Source organism: Myxocyprinus asiaticus, chromosome 28 (genome assembly GCF_019703515.2).
Source record: "Myxocyprinus asiaticus isolate MX2 ecotype Aquarium Trade chromosome 28, UBuf_Myxa_2, whole genome shotgun sequence".
NCBI lineage: Eukaryota > Metazoa > Chordata > Actinopteri > Cypriniformes > Catostomidae > Myxocyprinus > Myxocyprinus asiaticus.
The window spans coordinates 13,191,420-13,216,763 of NC_059371.1; the positions used below are offsets into that span (position 1 = coordinate 13,191,420).

At 39.0% G+C, this 25,344-nt stretch overlaps 1 protein-coding gene across 11 annotated transcripts in view; it reads left to right on the top strand.

Annotated features, from left to right (window-relative positions):
* Nucleotides 1-25,344, top strand: part of LOC127418973 (forkhead box protein P1-B-like) — a 61,290-nt gene that overhangs the window by 10,912 nt on the left and 25,034 nt on the right. For 6 of the 11 annotated variants that reach the window (XM_051659926.1, XM_051659927.1, XM_051659930.1 and 3 more), the window contains 2 exons: nucleotides 13,518-13,669; nucleotides 25,128-25,268. In XM_051659926.1, coding sequence (XP_051515886.1) covers nucleotides 13,532-13,669; nucleotides 25,128-25,268 — 279 coding nt within the window. In that variant the 5' untranslated portion in view covers nucleotides 13,518-13,531. Of the gene's footprint in view, nucleotides 1-9,830; nucleotides 9,906-13,517; nucleotides 13,670-21,525; nucleotides 21,655-24,695; nucleotides 24,768-25,127; nucleotides 25,269-25,344 lie in introns of those variants that run through there. The other 5 variants (XM_051659928.1, XM_051659936.1, XM_051659932.1 and 2 more) reach the window with 5 other exon arrangements.

Here is a 25,344-nt window from a genome sequence, read left to right on the forward strand (position 1 = left end):
ACTCACATACACGTCTTACAGGTCACCCGTCTATTGCGGGTAGATGAGCAAAATGACCCGCTCATGAAATACATTTGGACGAGGAGCTTGCGAAATGGATTCAGCCACGTCGCATTTTCCAGGTGGCGGGTGCTAGTTTCACACACTGGGCTACTGTTTAATATATTTGCTGACTTCCCAGATCCATGGTTTTGCCATTTCCTTATATTGTCGGTCATCATCTGTCAAATGAGTGTAGCAGTCAGCATCGGGATCTTTGTAAGATATCGTTTATATCCGATTACATCGTCCTATTGCCCAACCCTAATTTCTGCATGAGTTTCCAAGTTGGATGTAGACATAGTGGCATTTCATTGCACTTTTCCCAGTAGGAAGTTAGAAGCTCTTACTCTCTGAACTGAATGGAAAGCAGCAAAAATAATCGCAGCAACAAACCTCAACACAGCGCACAGTGACTTTCTGTCTGGTGCAGAGACAGCGCTCAAAGCTCGGGAGAAGCGCACACACCAGGTAAATTCTTACTATGAAACCGCTAGATGGAGCACAGCTGAATGAAACCGAGCGCAAGGTCTTCAGAACTATTTTCAACTTAACACAGTGTATTCAAAACGTGATGGCGTCTCCGGTCAAGCCAACCGTGATTCTAAAATGCACTGTTCAGACAGCTACGATGAAAAGTGGTGCACGCTTAAGATAAACAACCACACCATCTTTTTCCAGAGCAGCCTGTATTTCTCCTGAGGTTACCTGTGGGCTTTTCTTTGTATCCCGAACAATTCTTCTGGCAGTTGTGGCTGAAATCTTTCTTGGTCTACCTGACCTTGGCTTGGTATCAAGAGATCTCCGAATTTTCCACTTCTTAATAAGTGATTGAACAGTACTGACTGGCATTTTCAAGGCTTTGGATATCTTTTTATATCCTTTTCCATCTTTATAAAGTTCCATTACCTTGTTACGCAGGTCTTTTGACAGTTCTTTTCTGCTCCCCATGGCTCAGTATCTAGCCTGCTCAGTGCATCCACGTGAGAGCTAACAAACTCATTGACTATTTATACACACACTAATTGCAATTTAAAAAGCCACAGGTGTGGGAAATTAAACTTTATTTGCCATTTAAACCTGTGTGTGTCACCTTGTGTGTCTGTAACAAGGCCAAACCTTCAATGGTATGTAAACTTTTGATCACAACTGTATATGAGCATAAAAACGTGAATTTAACAGATGTCGCAGTGTCTATCGTGCCGTATCCTGTAGTGGTAATATCGGCCGATATTAGCCTTTCACCGATATATCATATAGGCGTATATTTTACCGATATGTGCCGATATTAAAACTTTTTTTCAGAACATATAATACAGAAAACAATGCTTTAGAATTGGTGTCATTATGTATTTTGTCCAGAAGAGCGCGCTCCGACTCCATTGTTTACAGAGCTGACTCTGAACTGACGGTGGATCTGCAGACAGGGCAGAGTTGATCACTATAAGTTGTTAACTAGTTTGTGAAATACATACTGGAAACTTAATAAACAATGACTCCATCATATTCACTTTTCAATATAAGTAATATAACATTAACCTTGTCCCTGACAACCATGTCACTCATGTCTGTTTGCTGTTAGCCAGCTATAGTTTGTCAGTGCGGTCAGTAATGTAGCAGACTGAAAGGTAAACATCAGAGCATCTTTTTGCAGCTCAGCAGACAACGGTGCGGTGGTGGATTGTGTCTGTTGAGTGTTGATTTCACACTGTTATTACCTAGTTGGTGAGACAATGCTGGAAAGTAAAATAAACAACGTCTCTCTTTTACTCTCTGTGACAACGAGCTTATAGCTAACTAGCTAATCACGTAGCTACTTTCATTGCTTGTCAGCTGAGTGGAAGCTAATGAGTAAACGTATTCACCAAACTGTTTTGTTCAGGATTCACAGTTTGGTACCCCCTTCAAATGAACAATTCCAGTCATTGCATTTATAAAATGTAATATTTAAAAGTCTGGTTTTCCACCGTTGAAAGTTTCCCCTGAACTTGTATAGCAGAATACGGTGTAACACCGCTGCTTATCTGTTTATCTTGACTCGGCAGTATTAAAATAGCCAGCATTTGACTGACTGATACTAAACAGTACTGATGTTTATTTAGCTATTTATTTTATTTTTATTTATTCTTTATTTTCTCAGTGTTCATTTCTAGAATTTGTTGACAATGTATAATAATAATATCAAATATTCTTTGTCAAAAATATTTAAGAAATCAGCCTTCTGAGTACCTTTGCATAGTCATATCGGTGCAAAATCTGTGAAAAATCCACATAGAAAAGATCTGTTTTCATTCCAGCTCAAAAATTAAATAGATTGGCCACCATATAAATTGGTGAATTTTCCCTCTCTAAAATCGGTATCGGTCTCAAAAATCCCATATCGGTCGGGCTCTAGTATCCTGAATTGTGGAAGAGGTAAAATGATGTATAATTGCATAACCCGTTAATATTTTGCTGAATATATTTAGCTAGCCAAACATAATTTCATTTACTGGACTCTTTTTCAACATCTTCCTGTAATATGAGCTCTGTTTCCTCCACATCTTGTGCCCCCTTTTTTAAAATATTTATTTATCGAGTGATTCATTCCAACGCTGTTCAGAAGGTGTTTGCTTGTATTTTAAAATCTAAGTTGACTTTCATTGTAATTTTCTGTAACCGTATAGCCTGCAGTTGTGTATTGATAAACTGGTTTCTGTTTCGCAAGTAGTTGAAGTAGAAGAGCACAGATAGATACACACTAATATGGGGAATCAATATTTTAAGTCAGTATGTTCAATTCATTTGCTTTGTATCTTTATTTGTTTATTATATACATTATCACAGTATCTAACTAATTGATTAATTTACAGTCGATAGGCTACATACATACATCATTACACAGTCGTGCCTGTGCTTATTATTTGTCCGGTTGGATGTTTTATTGTATTACTCGTAAAAAATCCCTCCATCCACAGACCTAGTCATAATTACACAACACACAACCGTTTTGGTGATGCCATAGGCTTTTCCTGCCTTATTTATATAGGAATATTCTATAATGCACTATAAAAATGATATAAAACAAGTGTTTGCTGTCATGGCAACAGCTGTTATAAGACTTTGCATTTATCGATTGGCTTGTTTGTTTATGTAGCCCATTGCTTGTTTCCTTATCTTTACACTAATGCAGTTAAAGAGGCTGAGGCTTGATGCGACATCACATTTCAAAAAGAGCAACTTCTAAGATTACATTCAGAGCAGTTAAACTCCATTCCCCTGTTCCCTCCTTTTATGTTATGTATCAATAACTCCTCATTGAGACTTCAAAGGCATTCCTTCAGGTTGGTGTATGTTTTCCCTCCTGATAGTTGAAGTCCTTGGAGTCTTCACCTCTCCCCTAAAATCCTCATGTTTGTGTTGCTTGTCTGCTATAGTTTGTGTCTATGGGAAAATTAGGCATTAGGAATGTAGAGAAACTTTCATTAGATGAAGGGCAATCATCTGCAGTGCACAAATATGCCCATGTCAGTGTAAGTAAAATAAACATGAATTTGTGCAGTCAAGTGCACAAAACATTCTTCAGCAGTTACACTGTTGACTAGCTTTTGATCCCTTTTATTTTTCTGACACCAAACAAATGTGCATTAGCTTTCCTTTTAAACAGTCAACCTGGTCAATACTGGTTCTGATGGGCAATTTGCAGTAATTTCAAGCATTTTTATTTACAGCAAACATGCCTATTGGCAGCCCATGGCTGGAAGAGGACACTATTGAACCCACTGATTCTTGCCTGATTCATATGTTTACGGACCGGTTGCAGTACCTCGTAATTTGTTACACAGCGGGTTTCAGTACATATTTTAAATGCTTGTTATAAATGTTTATTTTTAATGCTTGTAAAGTCACTTTTTCTTAGACATTCATGGACTACTTGCATTACCTCTGATTCGGGGATTTTCCGGCCATCAAAGTTACATTTCCAGCTGAAATTTCCGCTGACACAATTCTCGTCATCAGCAGAGTGCTTGATCACTGAACGCGTGCAGCCTGATTTTTCTAACCGCACGTCTTTGAACGTGCAGAATTTGCTTGCACCTGGAATTATGTGTGCTAATTTGTGGGTCCATAAGGTGACAACACTCACATTTGAGACGTTATTGTCACTAAGATGCGTTAGAAGATGTAATCGCTGGTTAACAACAGGAGACGAAGTTAAAAACATCAACGGTGGATTTGTACGTCAAGAGCATGTGTGTGAGGAGGTCTGGAGATACCTGTAATTGTATAACTTGAGTCTGAAGCACTATAAAGACATCTTTATAGGTCTAAACTCTTTAAGAGAAATCGTCTTGTGTCTCGTACAGTTGTAACGCGCATGTGCCGATCGCCTGTGTATGCGTGCACCGTCAAATGGAGTATACTTGGACAGGATCGCGCTCGACTATATGCAGACGCTGAGCGTTCACGTCAAAATCAAAGTATACTTTGGGCTTTACAAGACAAAACTATACATCAACATTAACACCCTTAAAACATTTATCACAGTAAACTATATCAGAATTTATTACAACTTTGGCAGTTGTATTTAAAAAGTTATGTATTTGACTTTTTTTTCATATCAAATTGAGTATTTTATTTATTTTAAGAGACTAACTACTAGAGGTGGGTGAAATGACCAAAATCTTATGTCATGATATGAGTAATTTTATATCACGATAACGATACATATCGTGATAGAATTTTTTTTTTCTTCTGGAAAACCAATAAAAATAAAGAAACTCAAGATCTTTTCAAAGTAACAAAGTAAATATTGCATAATTTTAGTTTAAAAAAAGAAAATAACACTATGAAAATAACACATCTTGCAGAAACTAAATTTCAAATATATTTGTAAACTGAAAAAAAAAAAAAAGGAATTACTGCAGAGCTTATCTTTTGGCTTTCATAATATAATTTAGAGTGCTTAATTTTGAGGTGGTGAAACAGATTGTTTGTATTACAATGAGTGAGTATCATCACTTAACACAGTTTGCAGATTAAGTGTTCTAATCTGTGTCCGATTTTGTGAACCTACACCACAGATGTCGCACCCGTTTTAACACAAGCTCCCCTTCATTTTCTTGACTTTTCTATTGAGCATATCAGCAATAATTCATCAAATGATGAAGTACAGATGTTCAGTGTAGTCAAGCGCACCTCGGCATGTTAGAGATATGATTCAGGTGTCTGGATCACAGTGACGCTGTCCCGGCAGAGTGTGTCAGATCACAGTGGACTGCTGCATATAGCCCTCAGAATCGGCCCGCAAAATTAGAATTGCAAAGAATCAGCAAAGAGTTTGTGGGTGCCATTGCCTGATCTGCATAATTCGTGAATCTGGCGTTAAATCAGCACGTGAATTTTTACCGGCCACATTCTCCGCTCAAACCTGGTTTCAGTCTCACATGAAGCATGCACACTGATAGATGCGCTGGTGCTGTGCACATGAATATTTACATATCGTGATGTACACAATATAGCAAAATCTCCATCGATTGACACTTTATATCGTCGCCACGATATATATCATCTTATAGCCCAGCCCTACTAACCACCTAACCACAGTAATGAGCAGCCATCGATGGTCTTACCTGTGATTTATTGCAAATGGCACTCTTAAACAATAGAAGAACTTTGGTAAACATAACGGCAAGTACAATGAGGCAAAAAAGTCTGGACCTCCAAAAATGATAGACAAAGTCACGTTACATGTTTGATATTAAGAAACAAACTGGTCTGGTTTGTCTCCAGATATTAAAATGATTCCTAAATCAATTGAGTGTGCTGAAGGAATCAATACCTATTATGGAGTAGGAAACAAACATTTTCACTATTGAAGCACAGTCACAAATCAGTAGTTTACAGTAGAGTACAGTCAGAATATTATAATCTAGCCTTAAAGAAATAAGGTATTAAATTTGATTTCCCACAGTACCTTGAAGTACAAAAAATCTGTTGAATTCAGAAATGAGATGCTCAGATGATCAAAAACTTAATTAGGCTATGAAATGCAACAGCATAATTTGATAAAAATGAATGAATTGAAGTAAGGTAAAATAAATAACTACACAGCGTGTGTGGATGACTGTGTATGTCAGCCACCACCGAAGACCATTTTTGACCCAGGTAAAACCCTGAAAATGCACTCACTATTTACACTATGTTTCAGTACTTATTTGAAATGGTTGTTAAACACTTTTAATGTTCTCTCTCATCTGTGTAACTGCATAAAGTAGCCTATATGAGTACGGTATCTGTGGAGTCTATATTTGATATTACACCAAATGTCTCTGTTGAATTAGTGACAAAATAGTTCAAGCATTAAAAATGCCATTGTCTTGTTGCTATGAAAGCTCCACCCTTTTTTTTTTAAACTACAAAGCTTATTTAAGGGGAGTGGCACTGTTTCAGCTTTTAAACTTTTGATCTGTTCTTTTAATATAGGCCTAGATCAGTTTATCTGCTATTTTGCTCTTGGAAGGAAGTAATACTTGGAAATATGAATATATAAAAATGAAAACTATTTTGTAAACTTTCAATGTTTAGTCAAAGAACCGGATCCTCTGTGCACTAATTGTTTTGTGGAGCTTATCAACTTCACACCAATCCAAAATAGTGATCGACTGATGGGTTTTGTTAATGGCCAATGGCGATATCCAGAGAGCAGGATGGCCAGTACAATGCCGATATATCACACAATTGAATATAGTAAATAAAATTTGTTATAAATTGCAAAAAATGTATAAACTCGTATATTTACTCAATTTCACACAAAACTTTAACTTTGTAAAAAAATAATCTAAAAAAATAATCTTGTATTTTAAATGGTAGATAGCAGTTTCTTCTGATTTCTGTTTAATCATCAAATTTTAGTAATTTATTTGCACATGAAGAAATTGTTAATATATTAGGAAGAAGGAAATAACAGTACACACAGTAGTCAATAGTGTTGGGTGATCTTCTCCATAGATCTTCAGCCTGTGAGATCGCTAAGACACGATATTATCGCTGGGGGGGGGGGCAATAGTTTACTTATTTGCTCATTTATTTACTCATTATTTAATTATTTACTTTTATCACGGGAAATGACGTGCAGAAAATTTGAATCGTTGTCCATCAAGATCACGTCGCCTATTTGCCAGTATTTCGGTTTTAAACCAGAAGCAAAAGTCGAGCCCGTGGATATCACGTTATATTTCAGAGGATTGGAAACTGGAGGCAAAATGTCTCAAAACAACATTCATCCTGGAGAACCACACTGCAGAGGTACTGGCTGGGGGGCTGACAGAGGTCATGCACGATCGGGACATAGAAGAGAGTAAAATTTCATGCATCACTACTGACAATGGGGCCAATATTGTTGCGGCCATACGAGGGCTCAAATGGCCATGGTTAAACTGCTTTGGCCATAACTTGAATGTGGCAGTCAATTATTCACTACAGAAGGAGAAAGCAAAAACTGATTGAGATTTTGGCATCTGTCGCTTCATTAACGGTGCATTCTCTCACAGCTGGCAGAGAAGACGAGAGCTCCGCAAGGTACAGGAACAGCTGAATCTACCTCAACATATGCTGATAACAGTATATCAACTATCTTAATTTATTGGCTTAATATTTCTCTTGTGGCCCATACATTAATTTTAGTGGGGGAAAAAATTAGAAGAATCAATGTCAGTCATAGACTAGAAAGAGCCTAATCTTAATAGTATGCTAATTAAATAATGACAATATTAATATGGCTCAAACAACAACTGTATAGGAATGATGTGTCTCTTTTATAACAAGCACTCTTGACATAATTTGTGAATATAGGTCTATCACCTTGCAATTCAATTTTGATGTGGGATGTAGTTTTGTAGTCTGTTTTTTAAAACATTTTCAATGAGGAGTAATCCTCATTTTTATAATCCTCACACGCGCATGTGGGGTCGAAAGTGTCGGTTATATGCGGTGATGTCAATGTGAAACTATGGCAGGGCAAATTAATTGTAATATTTTATATTAATAATAGCCTAATAATAATAATAAATACATTAATTGGAAAACGAGCCAAATTTCGTCTTCATATCGTCAAAGGCATCAGCTATTGGCGATATCTCTGACTATCGTCGATCCCCGATATCATCGTCTATTTGCACAACCCTAGTAGACAAGCTACCATGTATGGCATGTTAGCAATCGCATTTTCTCAAAATATACGGAATCAAACCAGTTGCACATACAGTGCATAGTGAATAAGACATTTACTTACAGCACACGTGAAGCACTTTTACTTTGAAGCTGCACTCACCTGCTCGTGCGTATCCAGCTCGAGCAGCAAGCTCCTGACAGTTTAGACGGCCTGGATTGCCTGCTTGGATTGTCATGGGCTGCATCGAAAACCAGGAAAATGCTGCCTCAGGAGACTGGATATGGAGACAGGATGAAAATAATATGCTTTTCAAACTGTTCAGAAACCAGCTTCCCTAAGAATGCCATTAATTCAAAACAGCTGTCAGTTAAGCCATTAATTGATTTGGCAGCAAGTCAGCTGCCTATGTTTTCGGATGCAGTCATGGAGTGATCGTCATGATTTGTGAATCAGAGGAACTTTTGATCCTGATCCTGGAGTTTTGATTCTGGCTGATGGAATACGCACTTCAGGGGAAGATATTAGATGAGCGCTCGACGGAAGGAAACGGCTGGATTTCCGTGAGGTTCGTGAATTACATCTGTTTAAATGAGACATCTGCATATTTGCAGACAGTATATTATAGAAGTTTTATTGATATTTGCCTTTTATCATTAGAAAAGTTACAGGGAACTGCTGAGGGTAGGCTGATAGAATACGTGCTTTAGAGGTAAATAAATGAGCGCTCCACAGTATGCTGGATCTGCTGAAGTTGTGTGAGGTTGGTTTATTACATCTGTTTAAACGAGATATGTGCATATTTGCAGACGGCATATGATATTATTTTATTGATATTTGCCTTTTTATCATTAGACAAAACAGTTAAAAGTTACAGGGCACTGTTGAGGGGAGAGAGGGAGAATGAAACATGCGAGCACTTTAACATTATGAGCTCAAATGCGTCTGCTGCGGCTCTGATATGCTGACCGTTTAAATGACACTGTGTTGCACACCCATCTATTATTGTAGTAACACAATGGCATGTAACAAAACGAACCGTGAATGGTCATTTACATGTCTCCGTCGCTTCACATGCAAGCAGGTGATTTTCGGCGGCCTCAAGAAACAAATCGGCCAAAGAGAAAAGTTTATCGTCAATGCCGATAATTACAAAATTCAGAATATCGGCCGATTTATCGGCCCCGGCGATATATCGGTCACCCACTAATCCAAAATGTGTCCTTGGTAAGTATCTGGAGCTATCGTCCTCTGTAAAACGAAAACACTAGGTCTGCCAGCCAAAACAGGCAGTGGCTGTGTTAGCTGCGCTAAATAACAAGCATTTAAGTCCCACAAGCTCTGTTCTGGTACACATTCATGTCAGGAGAGGGGTTGCTTGTTTGTCTAGAGATTTTCTTCGCTGTTTACTCTAGCTGTGTTGCTTTTCGAGCTGTTCCCCCACCCGTCCTAGCTGTTTACATAAGGCCCTCCCTGTGTATTATGGCACCTGCCAGATCTGCAGATCGTACCACCTGGTTAATGTTAAATTGCTCCAGAAGGAAGATGTGATTGTTAATAAACACCAAGCCCAGGGCCCCAGTGTTTACTGTAGTCATGGTGGCAACCAGTTATTTAACAAATCGGGCCCCTGCTTCCTGGTGTGGTAGAGTATTTAACTATGTACAAACCGGAGAAAGTAGAGCTCTGTAATTGCCTCAAGCATTTGGAACTGAAAGTAAGTAATTTTTATGATGTTACGTTTTCATAAAATGATGGGAATTGGGTGATAAGAAAAATGTACTGTACTACTGTACTGTAACATCAGAACAAATAACACTTGCATGCGCAGCTGCGTTGTCCTAAATGGTTTATTTTGAGCTTTATCAAAGGCAAGCAGACCAGTGCGTAATCATAAGCACAGTTTTGCTTAAATTAGTAATGTGTTTTCTTTAAGTTATTAAACAAGCATCAGCATCTCCGATATTAAAAGTGAACCATAGTTAATACTCTGGCCTTTCACTTTGCTGGTTGTATCAGGCTGCAAGGAATGTTGTCTTGGTTCATGTCAGTCTTTTGTAAACTCATTAATGCGATCAGGCTGTTTCACACAGATGTTTGACTACTTCAAGGAAGGAAAAAACAGGATATTGATTGTTTTAACCGATTTCAATCCTTCCAAAAACTCCATGGCCAAAGACAAAGTGCATAGAAATTTCACTTCAGTTTATTTTCAACTTTTTGCAACAAATCTGCTGCTTGGAGCAGCAAATACAGTTCTTCATTAGCAGTGCCCGCTAAGGGGGAACTCATCACACACCATTGGTGATGCTTCATATTGTGGGGCTTGTTAAAGAAAGGAGTTGTTACATTTCTAAGCAGTCTGACTTTGGGGAAATGCCATAGACTTTCATTGAAGGAAGGACCTTGGCCATATCTAGGGACCAGGGGCTGGTTGCACCAGCTATACGTAAGTTACAACTTAGCCTAGTTGTGGCGTAAATGGGCACTAAGTCACAATTACTAAATACAAAAAATACACACTGCTAAATATTTGCGCGTTGCACCATTAAACTTAGGTAGAATGTAACCCTACGTATAAACTAAATATTTATGGCAGACTCCGACCAGAAGTAACTGATGGAATAAAAAAGCAGACTGATATTTTATGACATCAATGAGCTCATGTATTGCGTGACAGGCATCAATCATTTCAACATACATTATGATGTTGACATTTATGAAAGAGAAAAAAAAAAACTTTAAGTGGCTCTTCAGCATGAAACTGATCTAACGGTGCCGTTTTTAGGGTGTGTCACACGGTGTCAAGTTTCAACACATTCAAAATATATAGGATATTAAAATGAATTATTTTAGATACAGTTCCTATATATTATTTACACAAGGCAACTATACTATTTATCAAATCTACTTTTATTACGTATCGTATTTTAATGGGGATATAATTTATTACAGCTGACAATTATGTGAGCAAACAAGGTTTGAACATCAACCGTAACTAGATCAAATCGAAGCTGTTTATTGGACCGGTACAAGTCAATGTCATATTATACGACTACGCATTACTTTACGGAGCGCTTACGACCTACTAGTTAAGTCTTGCCTTAAGAACAGGTGGTGCAACCGAATTAAGCACTGACTTAGTTACAAACTAACTAGTAGTTACTAAGCCCTTAGTGTGAACTTTAAGTCCTAACTTACGTGAGAACTTACCCACAGCTGGTGCAACCCTACCCAGAATATCATAGAGACATTGAGGTGGACTATTTTGACTTGGGCCAGTAAGCAACAACCTGACAATGCCCTAGCAACCACCCAGAACACCATAGCAACAGTGAAGAAGTGTGTTAAAACCCACTTAGAACTCATTAGCAACCATACAAGCTGTAGAATTGGGGACTAAAATGTGTGTAACTGTCATGAAAATTCTGTCACAAATTTGTAAAAAATCTTAATGACCCTTTAAATAGGCTTAATTTTCTGTAGGCAAAATAGCATTTATTATTTGTTTCCTTTGTTTTTGGAGTAAAACAGGACCAGGACATTTTCTTAACAGATTGTGTGAGAATCACTCAATCAGTCGTGCTGTTGTAAATAAAGGTCGACCAATAGTGGATTATGCAAATACAGATAACTAAGGTGGTGGAAAAGGCCTATAAACTTAAGCCAGCGCCACACTAGAAGACTCCAGTCATCTTTATTTTGGCAGAGGGTTTCACACATGCAGACTGTTTCACACATGCAGACTCTCTTCAGTCAGTATGACACAGTTGCAGATTAAGAATGGTGGAGGGGTGACAAACATACCAACTCACCACAACTCTCTCTCTCTGATTCCCTGTCATATGGAGCTCTCCGAAATAACAACAGGAGGACCGTGTGAGCATGAACAATTGTAATAGAGTGAATTAGGTTGTTTTCAGACCTGTAGCTTGCTTGATCCGAAACTGCGATGAAAATGTTCAGATCAGCTTGACATCATGTCCTGTCAGTTCCTCAGTAATGGAAGCAGCTCATTGGTCACTTGAAGAGACCACAAGAGCCTGCCTCGACAAAATATTTTGTAATCTTTTTTTTTTTTTTTTTTATTTTTTTTTTACAGTTTTTGAAGCATTAACTCAACAGGGAGTCCCGACGGTCAAGTAATTAATGACCTCCCGCTGACAGACGTTCATCTCCATCTGCCTAGGAGCTGATTATGTTAATGAAGCTCATACCTGAAAATCACTTCAAAAATCGGCAAGTGTGTCGCGCTGGCTTTAGTAGTTTAATGTTCAAACAAAATCCCAATAATTAGCAGAAAATGTTTAAATATGGTATATAACATGGGACTTTTATCTACAGTGGTGGCCAAAAATATTGGCACTCTTGGTAAATATGAGCAAAGAAGGCTGTGAAAAAAAAAATCGGCATTGTTTATCCTTTTGATCTTTCATTAAAAAATTCACAAAAATCTAACCTTTTAATTGAAGTAAAACAATTGAAAGAGGGGAAATACCAATTATTGGCACCCCTTGAAATTCTTATGAGTAAAATAAATCTGAAGTACATTCATATTTCAAATTTTTTAGTGCACCTGAGTGACTAGGAACATGAAATTGTTCAGCCATGATTTCCTGTTTCGCAGGGGTATAAATATGAGGTAACGCACAGGCCAAATTCCCTTAATCATCAATCACAGTGGGTTAGACTAAAGAATATAGTTCTGATGTGTGGCAAAAGGTTGTTGAGCTTCACAAAATGGTAACTGGCTAAAACTAAATAGCCAAAGCATTGAAAATGTCCATTTTCACCATCAGGGCAATAATTAACAAGTCCCAATCGACTGGAGATCTTAAGAATCGGCCTGGAAAAGAATGTGTGTCTATATTGTCTCCAAGCACAGTGTGGAGGATGGTTAAAGTGGCCAAAGAATCTCCAAGGATCACAGTTGGAGAATTGCAGAAATTAGTTGGGTCTTGGGGTCAGAAAGATTTTTGCTGATAAGCGATTGTTCCTAAAAGCAACTATCGGCACTTATTAATTGGTAAACTGGTATATCGTCTGCCTCTAATTGTAAAATACTAAGACAGCAGTATGATTTGCTGTTGTGTTGTTCAAATGCTGCAAATTCTCTGAACTGTTTATTCGAATGTATTTGTGTGTAGTGCAAACAAAAATGTTGTGAAGTCAGTTCTACTGGCACAGATGTTTTGTCATTATCTTGTCCTTAGGTCCATGTGTATGTGGAGAAAGAAAATGAAGGAAAAGGGTTGCCAAAGCATGACGGACTCTATTGTGTGTCAGAAATAATGTGTTTTGCTGACAGTTATCTTATTTTGTATTTCAGGTTGTCATACCGACATGCAGGAGTCCAAGACTGATCAAACAACCAATAGCAGTCAAGCTGGGCAGGAAGGTCAGAGCTCAGAGAGTGAGAAGAGAGTAACTAGGGAAACGTCTGCATCACCGTCACTCACAACCCATATTCTGCAAACACAAGTGAGTACCTTTAGTTTCTTCCTTACTCCGACACATTACACTAGCAATCAGCGCCAACACTCTTTGTCTCTCGTCATTGCTCTATGGTTCTACTATGCCTTTAAAGGTGTTTAGAAGTGTGTTTTTATGTTAAAATGTTGTTTCCTGTCCCAGCTTAATATGCAGAGATCACAAATAATCTATTAATGGGTATATTTCCCTGAAAAGTGTATATATATTACAGCTTAGTGGCACTCTCAAAACATTGATTTGTTTGTTTGAGCATACCGACCAGCATGACGCAGCAACATTGGCTCAACAAATGGTCTAAGTTTGGGACGGGGTGAACTGTTTGGCCAACAGTGGCAGATGAGGGGGAGTGCTCTTGAAAGCATTTTTTGAAGTGCCCATAACTGTATATGGTGATGCTAGTGCCGCAGAATCTACTTACTTACCTTTAAATTTTAAAGGCTTGGCATTTAGGAAGCATTCCAGGAAAGACTTTCTCAAAGCAATGAAATTCTTATAGCTATGTCAAAATTTGTTGCACAATAGCTTTGTTGGCCATATGAAAAATCGAGCAATCGACGACACACCCTTGTCCTAATGCAAGGATTAATCATTCATTTTAAATCATTGAAGTGTGTTTTATCAGGTAAATCAGAAGCTCTGTGTGAGCTCTTGTACTTTTTCTCAACAATACTTTCACATCATCACTAAAAGTGATTATGGAGCTAAAGCTTTTATCTCCCTGTATCTGGTGTGCAGAACGGGCACACATGCTACATTGTAACAGAACAGTCACTGAGTACCATTATAGATTCATGCTGAGAGTACCCAAATATTGCTCCAAAGCTTCATGCTAAGATTCCAGATGTATAATGCCACCGCACTCGCCCATAGCCTGTGGAATATAGGCCAGACGGCTGTGGGTTCAGGGCAATGTCCCCTATTTAAAAAAAAAAAAATTTAATATGAAAAAACTCTTGTAAACTCGTTTTCATCTCCCAAGGAAAACTTTTCTATTGAAGTTTGCCATATCCATTTGCCTTTCCACCCTTTTTTTTGAATAGGGGAGTTTCACAGGGCCAGATGTTTGACCTTTTGGAGGTGTAAGGGGTCATAATTGAGAGGATGGTCCCAACACTGTGGAAATTGTTTGCATGCACTATTTGCATTTGTCTTTCCTTGATTCTATCTGGAGGGCCTCACAATGGGAAAGATAAAAGCAACAGACAGGGAGAGCAACGTCCTTTCGACAACATTTGAGACCTTTTTTTAGTTAGACTGATATGTAGTTCTGGTTTATTTACATTGATGACTTCCTGACGTCTTTTTCTTTTTTGTTCTCCAGGCTGTGGAAAATAACAAAATGTATAAAAGCTTAAAAGGCATGGACATTTCTATAGTGAATATATTTTTTTCTAGTTATGCTTTGTTTGAATATGTTTTGTGGGCTATAGAAATTGGTCTTTGTCAGTGCAATTCCTATAAAATTATTTGTAAAAATGCTTATCTTTGTCTGGAAAAGGTTTAGGAACACAGTGGATTATTCTTTTCAAAAGACTTATCCTAATGTTCTTCTAAATGCCTATTACCATTTGATACTTTTCTGAGGAATGTGTGATAGGATGCTATCACATAGGAACCGCGGTTGTTGGTAGATTCAAAGGTTGATGCAGTGAAGTTTGGTGCAGAGCAGCTTCCGGGAGAGTGAAGAGTGAGCTTTTCGGGAGATCTGCTTGAAGCAGTGTATGGGTTAGCAGTGAAGAGATCGGCACGGTGAGTAAGGACCTGGCATTTTAGTCCGTGTCTGTGGAGAGAACATACAACACATTAGAGACTATGTGGAGTTCTGGCTCACCCATCTCTGTGTGAGATGCTTCTTATATAGCTGTTGATTTGGGTCGTTAATCCTTGTCAGGTGTGGATGATTATGTGGCGCCGGTCTCCACTTCCGCATTCGTGTTGGTTGTCTGGGGCAACGCTGATGTATCCATGGCTGGCTCGTCACAGTCACCCCCGCCCCCCCCCCCCCCCCCCCCCCTGACATCGGTGGATACATTCAGGATAGTCCATCTGCATTGCCGCTGGCTGTCCCAGCCCGATGCTTCACTGAGAAGTGATAGTCCTGGAGCGAGAGGAACCAGCGTGTCACCCTAGCGTTAGACTCCTTGGTTCTGGCCATCCATTGTAGGGGGCATGATCTGTGAGTAGGGTAAAACTTCGCCCAAGGAGGTAGTACCTCAGCTCCAGGACTGCCCACTTAATGGCTAGAGCTTCCCTCTCGACGGCTGCATACAGTGCATCCGGAAATATTCACAGCGCTTCACTTTTTCCACATTTTGTTATGTTACAGCCTTATTCCAAAATGGATTAAATTCATTAAATTCCTAAAAATTCCACAAACAATACCCCATAATGACAACGTGAAAGAAGTTTGTTTGAAATCTTTGCAAATTTATTAAAAATAAAAAACGAAAAAAATCACATGTACATAAGTATTCACAGCCTTTGCTCAATACTTTGTTGAAGCACCTTTGGCACCAATTACAGCCCCAAGTCTTTTTGAGTATGATGCTACAAGCTTGGCACACCTATTTTGGGCAGTTTCTCCCATTCTTCTTTGCAGGACCTCTCAAGCTCCATCAGGTTGGATGGGGAGCGTTGGTGCACAGCCATTTTCAGATCTCTCCAGAGATGTTCAATCGGGTTCAAGTCTAGGCTCTGGCTGGGCCACTCAAGGACATTCACAGAGTTGTCCTGGAGCCACTCCTTTGTTATCTTGGCTGTGTGCTTAGGGTCGTTGTCCTGTTGGAAGATGAACCTTCGCCCCAGTCTGAGGTCCAGAGCGCTCTGGAGCAGGTTTTCATCAAGGATGTCTCTGTACATTGCTGCATTCATCTTTCCCTCAATCCTGACTAGTCTCCCAGTTCCTGCCTCTGAAAAACATCCCCACAGCATGATGCTGCCACCACCATGCTTCACTGTAAGGATGGTATTGGCCAGGTGATGAGCGGTGCCTGGTTTCCTCCAGACATGACACTTGCCATTCAGGCCAAAGAGTTCAATCTTTGTTTCTCATGGTCTGAGAGTCCTTCAGGTGCCTTTTGGCAAATTCCAGGCGAGCTGTCATGTAACTTTTACTGAGGAGTGGCTTCCGTCTGGCCACTCTACCATACAGGCCTGATCGGTGGAGTGCTGCAGAGATGGTTGTTCTTCTGGAAGGTTCTCCTCTCTCCACAGAGAAACGCTGGAGCTCTGTCAGATTGACCATTGGGTTCTTGGTCACCTCCCTGGCTAAGGCCCTTCTCCCCCGATCGCTCAGTTTGGCCAGGCGGCCAGCTCTAGGAAGAGTCCTGGTAGTTCCAAACTTCCATTTACGGATGATGGAGGCCAATGTGCTCATTGAGACCTTCAATGCTGCAGAAATTTTTCTGTACCCTTCCCCAGATCTGTACCTCGATACAATCCTGTCTCGGAGATCTACAGACAATTCCTTGGACTTCATGGCTTGGTTTGTGCTTTGACATGCACTGTTAACTGTGGGACCTTATATAGACAGGTGTGTGCCTTTCCAAATCATGTCCAATCAACTGAATTTAACACAGGTGGACTCCAATCAAGTTGTAGAAACATCTCAAGGATGATCAGTGGAAACAGGATGCGCCCGAGCTCAATTTTGAGTGTCATGGCAAAGGCTGTGAATACTTATGTACATGTGATTCGTTTTTTATTTTTAATAAATTTGCAAAGATTTCAAACAAGCTTCTTTCATGTTATCATTATGGGGTATTGTTTGTAGAATTTTGAGGAAAATAATTAATCCATTTTGGATTAAGGCTGTAACATAACAAAATGTGGAAAAAGTGAAGCGCTGTGAATACGGATGCACTGTATCTCGTCTCTTCTGAGGACAGCTTCTGACTGATGTAGATGACTGGGTGTTCCTCACCTTGAAACTCCTGGGAAAGAACAGCCTGAGTCCTGTTTCCGACGCATCGGTCTGTAGGAAGAAGGGAAGGTGAAAACCAGGGGCACGAAGGACCGGTTCAGATGTTAATACCTGCTTTAAGTCCTGGAATGCCTGTTCTGCCGATTCCATTCACTTGACCTTCTTGGGCTGTTCTTTGTCAGGTCTGTAAGAGGGCAGGCCAAGGAGGAGAAGTGGGCAATGAAAAATCAATAATAAACAGCCAACCCCAGAAAGGCATTTACCTGAAACTTGGTCGTGGGTCTTGGGAACTCTCGGACAGCCTTCACCTTGGCTTCCTGTGGCATGATGAGTCCTCTTCCAATCTTGAAGCCCAGATGCCATGCCTCGGTAAGTCCCAGTCGACACTTGCGGGGGTTGGCTGTAAGTCCTGCCAGACGGAGATCTTCCAGAACCTTCCAGAAATGGGTCAGATGGTCTTCCCATGCCTCCGAGTGGATGACGACATCATCGAGATAGGCTGCTGCGTATGATTTATGGGGCCACAGGATGATGTCTATCATGTGCTGAAAGGTGGCCAGGGCCCCATGCAGGCCAAACGGAAGAACCCTGTACTGCCAATGACCACTGGGAGTGCTAAAGGGTGTTTTTACTTTGGCTGCTGGAGTCAATGGCACCTGCCAATAACCCTTGGTAAGATCAAAAGATAAACCAGGCTCTTCCTAACCTCTCTATCAGCTCGTCCACTCAGGGCATGGAGTACCCGTCAAATGCAGATACTTCATTGAGCCTCCGGAAGTTGTTGCAAAACCGGAGGTGCCATCTTGTTTGGGGGCAATAACGGTCGGGCTGGACCACGGGCTGTTTGACTGTTTGATGACTCACAACTGTAGCATCTTGTTCACCTCCTCTTCGATGACCTGCCAGCAAGCCTCTGGGACACAATAGGGCCGTTGCCTGACAACAGTTCCTTCAGGGGTCCGAATGTCATGGGAGGTGACTTAGGTCTGCCTGGGCCAGTCTGAAAACACATCTTTAAATTCGTTGGCGAGGCAGTGTACCACCTCCTGTGAGGGAGTTCACCTACCTCGATCACTGGGGGTTCATCACTGACAAGGGCAGCCAACCGAGCCTTAGGATCAAGCCAGTGCTTCAGGATGTTGACATGGTAAATCTGTTCATTTTCCTTAAGCCAGGTTGTTGAACCTTTTGTGTCACGGGTCCCACCCGCTTGACAATGGTATAAGATCCCTGCCACGATGCCAGTAAACTCTCTGCTGGGTGCGCTGGGCCTCCTGGAGGTGTTCTCGGACAAGCGGCATGACCTGGTTGTACATGCTCAATTACGGAGCAATGTGGCGAGTGCTGTTGTTCCCATGCTGCTTTGGCCACATCAAGTAGTCCTCGTTGCTGCCGCCCAAACAGGAGCTCAAAGGGTGTGAAACCGGTGGAGGCCTGAGGCTCTTTAGTGTCCTAAGTTTTTATAACTGTGACCTTAATTGCCTACCGTCTGTAAGCTGTTAGTGTCTTAATGACCGTTCCACAGGTGCATGTTCATTAATTGTTTATGGTTCATTGAACAAGCATGGAAAGCATTGTTTAAACCCTTTATAATAAAGATCTGTAAAGTTATTTGGTGTCCTGAAAAAGGGACGTTTCTCTTTTTGCTGAGTTTGTTTATATATACATACATACACACACTCACACACACACACACACATATACTTTGATATATATATATATATATGAACTGTGGCGAATTCCCCAAGAAGCTTGGAACATCCTATCTGCCACCAACCAAGACAAACTGTCCAGGTGTACCTAGGAGAATTGGGGCTGTTTTAAAGGCGAAGGTGGTCACCGAATATTGATTTAGCTTTTTATGTTTACTGAACTTTGTATGACATTAAGTGATAAATGAATACTATTTATTTTTGAAGACATCCTCACTATGCAAAATGTTTCACAAGTGCCTAAAACTTTTGCACAGTACTGTCTGTGTGTGTGTGTGTGTGTGTATATATATATATATATATATATATATATTTGTCATACAATCACATACAAGTGATCATCAATAGTTTGACAGCTCATTGCATTGTGGAGTGAGGTAAACACTACAGTGACAGTTTATCATCTCTACAATAGTCAAGCAAGTCTTTCAATCCAAAATACTTACATAGCCATGACAGGAGAGTATGTGCTATCCGTGTTTTTTGTTTGCTACCTTCCATGGTTGTATTGAAAAATTATGTTACAGTTTACAGTGATAAATGTTAGCAAGGTTGTTGACGTTAAGATTTGAAAACTCGTAATTGATGTTGGTGCAGCAAGGCAGGTGTTTTCACTCTCCCTCTTCAGCGCTGTTCAGAATATCGGGGCTCTTTAGCCATTTTACATGGTTGAAATTGCAATTGACCTCAGACCAACTCAGGAGGTGCTCAAAGTTTATTTAGCTTTATTTCTACAGAGCGGTTCACGCTTAACATGCATTGTGAGCACATCTGCAGGTTCGCTTTAAAGTCTATGTGTGTATACAACCTAAACAGGTTCACCTTGAACCTAAAATTGTTTGATATTTTAATTTTTATTAATATTTTAATTTTTATTAATATTATGTTTACATTTATAGTTGTCTTTAGGTTTTAATTTGCATTAGTAATTTTCCACCTGTTGTAGATGGATACTTGTGTGACGGCAAATGGAAGGGTGGCTAGATACGATTTTTTGACCACATTTTTTTAAATGCTTTTTCGTTTTGTTTGAAGTGCAATTTCAATTTAGAAATGTCTTTTGGTTTATTTTTTTCCTGTTACAATAAATAAATGTCATTTAAGCAAAATCAATAAAGCAAGAATATTCATAGATCCCTCGGCTGGGGGGTTTACGATGTAATCTGATATTTTTTAAAAAAAAATATCTTTAACATATTTCTTTCATATTGCCCAGCCCTACCATTCACTTTCATTGTGTGGAAACAAGATGCAATGAAAGCTAATGGAGACTGAAGCTAACATCCTGCCTAACATCTTTTGTGTTCCAAAGAAGAAAGTCAGTCATACGGGTTTGAATGGAACAAAACAAGTGTGGTTAAATAATGACAGAATTTTCAGTTTTGGGTGAATGAAAACCTGGCTTTCATTTTATTGTTATCAACCGATCTAGATTGTGAAATATGTTGCACTTGCTTGTGCGCTTGTTGAAAACAACATGAATGTTCCTGGGAGAGCCAGAGCTGCTCAGAAACCAATCAGAAACGTATTGTTTTTTGGCATCTTCAGGCGGTACAAGTTGCTCAACAACAACAACAACAGCAGCAGAGTGGTGAGAAGTCCCCGAAGAGCACAGAAAAGGAGGCAGACACGCAGGTAGAGCCATACCATAGAGTGCAGTACACACACGGACACCTCCAGAGAACCATGTTGTTTACACTATTACACAAACCCACTTGTTTATGCTGCCTTCAACAGATCATAAACAGATGGGGCAGTGAGGGTGTGTTTTATTATATTGTTACGAACACTTATTGCGTTTAGCCTATTGTAAAATGAGTAGTTTCTGTCTCGGCGGTTAACAGATAAGCCTGTCTTACTGACAAGAATTAGGCGGTTTTATAGTTTTAACAGCAAACAAACACTCTATGCCACCCAGTGCACATCTGCCTTTATTCATCATGAATTGAATGCTTGTTGTGTGTTCCTCTGGTGAATGTGAAATAGAGGGTGAAATAGGGGTGCAGATAGTCAGTAGTTCAAATCAACCATAGTTCATGGCATTATGGCAAGTGCAGGGGGGAGGGGTTATTGGCATGAACCATGTGACTGGCTGGCTGCTGGTTTAAGCTGTTAGTGAGTGTGTTATTGGTGGAGGTGGTGGGTTGGTCAGTGGGGTGGGGTTGGGTAGTTGATAGAACAGTAGGAGGATACTGACACACTCACTAGTCTTCAAACATTCATTCTGTACTGTAGTTTCAACCACCCATGGAGTTATCAAGGTTTGTGAGTATTGAGACCAGCTTGGCTAGTTCAGTCTGATGCAGATACACAGATGATGTTTGAATTAGCATGTTCAGGTATTGGAAGTCTTCGATCTTGGTGTGTTTGAACTAGTGTTTTCATGCAGTTTTGTTTCATTTGGTTTAAGTTAGGGTTGTGAAATAATCACACAGTCTTTGCTCTCCAAGTTTTTACATTTTTAAATCAATTCTCTGGTATGTATTTGTTTTTATGCTCACGCTTTTAACTTTTTTGTTATAGACCATTGAATTAAAAAAAAATAGTTTGATGTTTTAAAGAAGATTTATTTTTTATTTACAAGATATTTTTTCATTTTTGACATTAAGTAGAAGTGCATTGTGTAGCACTGTGCTCCTTTAAGACCATTAATGTCTGTTTTAATAGCCTATCAAGCATTCAGCACACTCAGAGGAACATTAATAATTATATATATACATATGGACTCTACTTATGAAAAAGGAGATATCTCTCTCTCTCTCTCTCTCTCTCTCTCTCTCTCTCTCTCTCTCTCTCTCTCTCTCTCTCTCTCTCTCTCTATATATATATATATATATATATATATATATATATATATATATATATATATATATATATATATATAGAATAGCACATTTATGCTAAAAGCTTTGAATGGTCTCTTGCACTTTTTATGACTCTTGTTTTGCCTGTAATTTGTAATGTAAAAAGTAAATGAATTACTTCTCTTTGTCTTATAAAGGCTGTGCCCGTTTTCTTTTTTCCCCTTTGCGTTTTATATTTACCCTGATGCACAGTGCAGGAAAGAATGTTATTTTTACTTTGGGCGGGGAACCAAACCAAAATTGTTCAAGGTATTGAAGGGGAATAACAACGGGCTGTATTTGTTTTTGGGCTGCTGAAGCCTGTTGATTTATGGCTTGTGTTTTCAGAAGCGATCGGTTGTTGACATGTACTCACTCATGGGGAGTTGGTTCTCTGACACACTGGCAAGAACAATAACAACAACAAAACAATGTTTGGACTTGTCTGTTGTCATGGAGACAACACTCATCTGTACTAAATGTGCCCCAGAGAGTGAATATTTACATTAATTTGCTGGCATGCTTATGTTAGTCTCTGGGTTTGACATTTAAAATATATCTCTGAAACTCCAAGGCCTTGTAGTTTGTCTTTTTCTGAGCTTTTTGACAAGCAGATATAAAAAAATTTTATTAGGTTTTTTGTGTTTTTTTTTTAGTTCACCCAAAAATTATTTACACACCATCAAGTCATTTCAAACCCAATTCAGTGGAACACAAAAGGAGATGTTTTGAAGAATGTTCACGCTGCTTACACTGTAATGCTTCAAAAATGACAAAAGCACCATAGAACTGGTCCGTATGACTCGTTCTAGCCATATGATAGCTTTGAGTGAGGAAAATACATTTTTTTTTTGTTTTTTGTTCACTGAAAATCATCCCCTTTTGTAGTAGCTCTCAAATCTATGTTGCCCCTTAGAGGATAGAAGGGGAATTTATTTTCTGAAAATAGATTTACCTTCCCTGGCAATAGTTTTGTGTGGCCTCTCAATTTGTTTGGGTTCCTCGCAATAACTTTATAAATTAACCTTGGTTTTTCTACAGTAACTATAGCTAAACTATGGTGTTTGTAGTAAAACCATAGAAACCACACAATTAACCATGGTTTTTAATACAGTAACCTTTTTTTTTTTTTAACCATGATATTTGTAGTAAAACCATAGTTTTTGCACCTTATGCAGGAAAACCATAACTAGAGTAATAAAAATCATCATTATTCTGCCCAAAAAATATGGTTACTACAGAATTATGCGATTAATTGCGATTTAAAAATGTAATCGACTGACAGCACTAAAAATAATATTTTCTCTCTTATATACTCTGTATCGTTTTTCAATCCAAGCAAAAAATGAGGCTTCTCTCTTTTTAGTTGAGCACAAACATTTGCTTTGATTTTGAAGAAAACCCCTCCTTCATGCATATTACTATACTGCTATAGTTCCATAGTAACAGAATGATTATAATTTATATAATTATAGTTTTCCTGTAATACTACAATTGCTAAGGACAGCAAAACTATTTCAGAAAAGAAATTCTCCACCCTCTCAGAGGTTCCTATGGGGCTTGAAAGCACATTGAGCTAGATTTCATGTCATCGGCATTGGTCAGAACTGATTGCAACGCACCAAGGTACTTTTATGGTGCTTATTTTTCCTTTTTGGGCTTGTCAGTCCCTGGTCACTATACATGATATTTGTATGGAAAAGTGCAGCAAGAACGTTCTTTAAAATTTCTTAATTTTTTTTAATCTACAGAAGAAAGACTGTCATACTGCTTTGAAACAACATTCGGATGAGGAAATAATTACATGACATTACAATATATGCCTATGGGTGAACTATTCCTTTCATTTTCAGATTTTTTTATTTTTTTTTTTTTCTTCTTTGGCCATTATCAGCCTCTCTGCAAAAAAGGCCTGTGTGTATAAAAGGCAGTTGTTATTGTTCTCTCATAGCTGCAGTATCTCAGTGCAGCAGTATGTTTATAGGAGACTGAACAGAGACTTCTTTACTGGAAATTTGTGTTTGTTTGTATTGCACAGACTTGATTCAAATGCAATCTTCAGTTTTGTTTTTACAGTTGCTGTGTACCCCAGTAGATGTATTATTTATACGAATCCCTAAATGTGACTTTAATTATTCTGTTTATGTTTATTGTAAACATCTTAAAAGCTGTGTGTGTGTGTTTTTGGCTTGAGCTGCGGTAATTGCTAGAGGCCAAGTCATTGTGAATCCAGTGCATTTACATTTAAAACCATCGCCTCTGTTGTGGGTGTTTTTGTTTATCTATTTTCATTTGTTGTATTTTTAATGTCAGTGTGTGAGCTGTTGTCAACAAATTAATAATCTATTTGTCTTTTAATCTTGACTGCTTTTGTGCCTCAGTTTATGGGCCGATTAAAAATGAGATAACTGAAATGAGTGCTTTTAGAAGTTTTTCAAATTGCAGACAGAGTCATTTGTCTCTGTGTTTTATTGAGGACCTTTAGAGGACTGCAAGCCTTGTTATTTTAAAAATTGTTTGTGTATTTGTTTACACAGTTTTGTTGACCGTTGAAGCCCCAAGGACTTGGAAACTATTCCCTGAATGTCTAAACAATAAAATCTACAGAGGTCTGGCATAGTCTTTTTTAAGCCATTCACTGTTTTCAAAATGTTCACTATCCTTGGGGGGAAAATAATTGAAATTGTGTTTTTAGAAAGCCCTTTGTTCATGGAGTACTTAATTGCCGTTTTACATGTGTTGTGCTGATAATGTTACAATTAACACTGAAGCTAGTTAAATTTGAGCAAGGCCAATAAAAGTGTCTTCCAGCTGCTTGACATGTTGTCCTTCAAACAATCAGTCAATTACAAGAAGCAGATTTCATCAATTGTGTATACCCAAGACCCCTCTGTAAGATAAATAGTTAAACAGGTGTGTGTGTGTGTGTGTGTGTGTGTGTGTGTGTGTGTGTGTGTGTGTGCATTTAGGTGCCTGTGTCTTTGGGGATGATTACTCCTCAGGTGATCACCCCTCAGCAAATGCAGCAAATACTTCAGCAGCAGGTCTTGAGTCCCCAACAGATCCAACTGTTACTGCAACAACAACAACAGGCCCTCATGTTACAGCAGGTAAACACACACACACACACACACACACACACACACACACACACTAGAAGTAAAGAAATATGTCTGCAGACTGTGA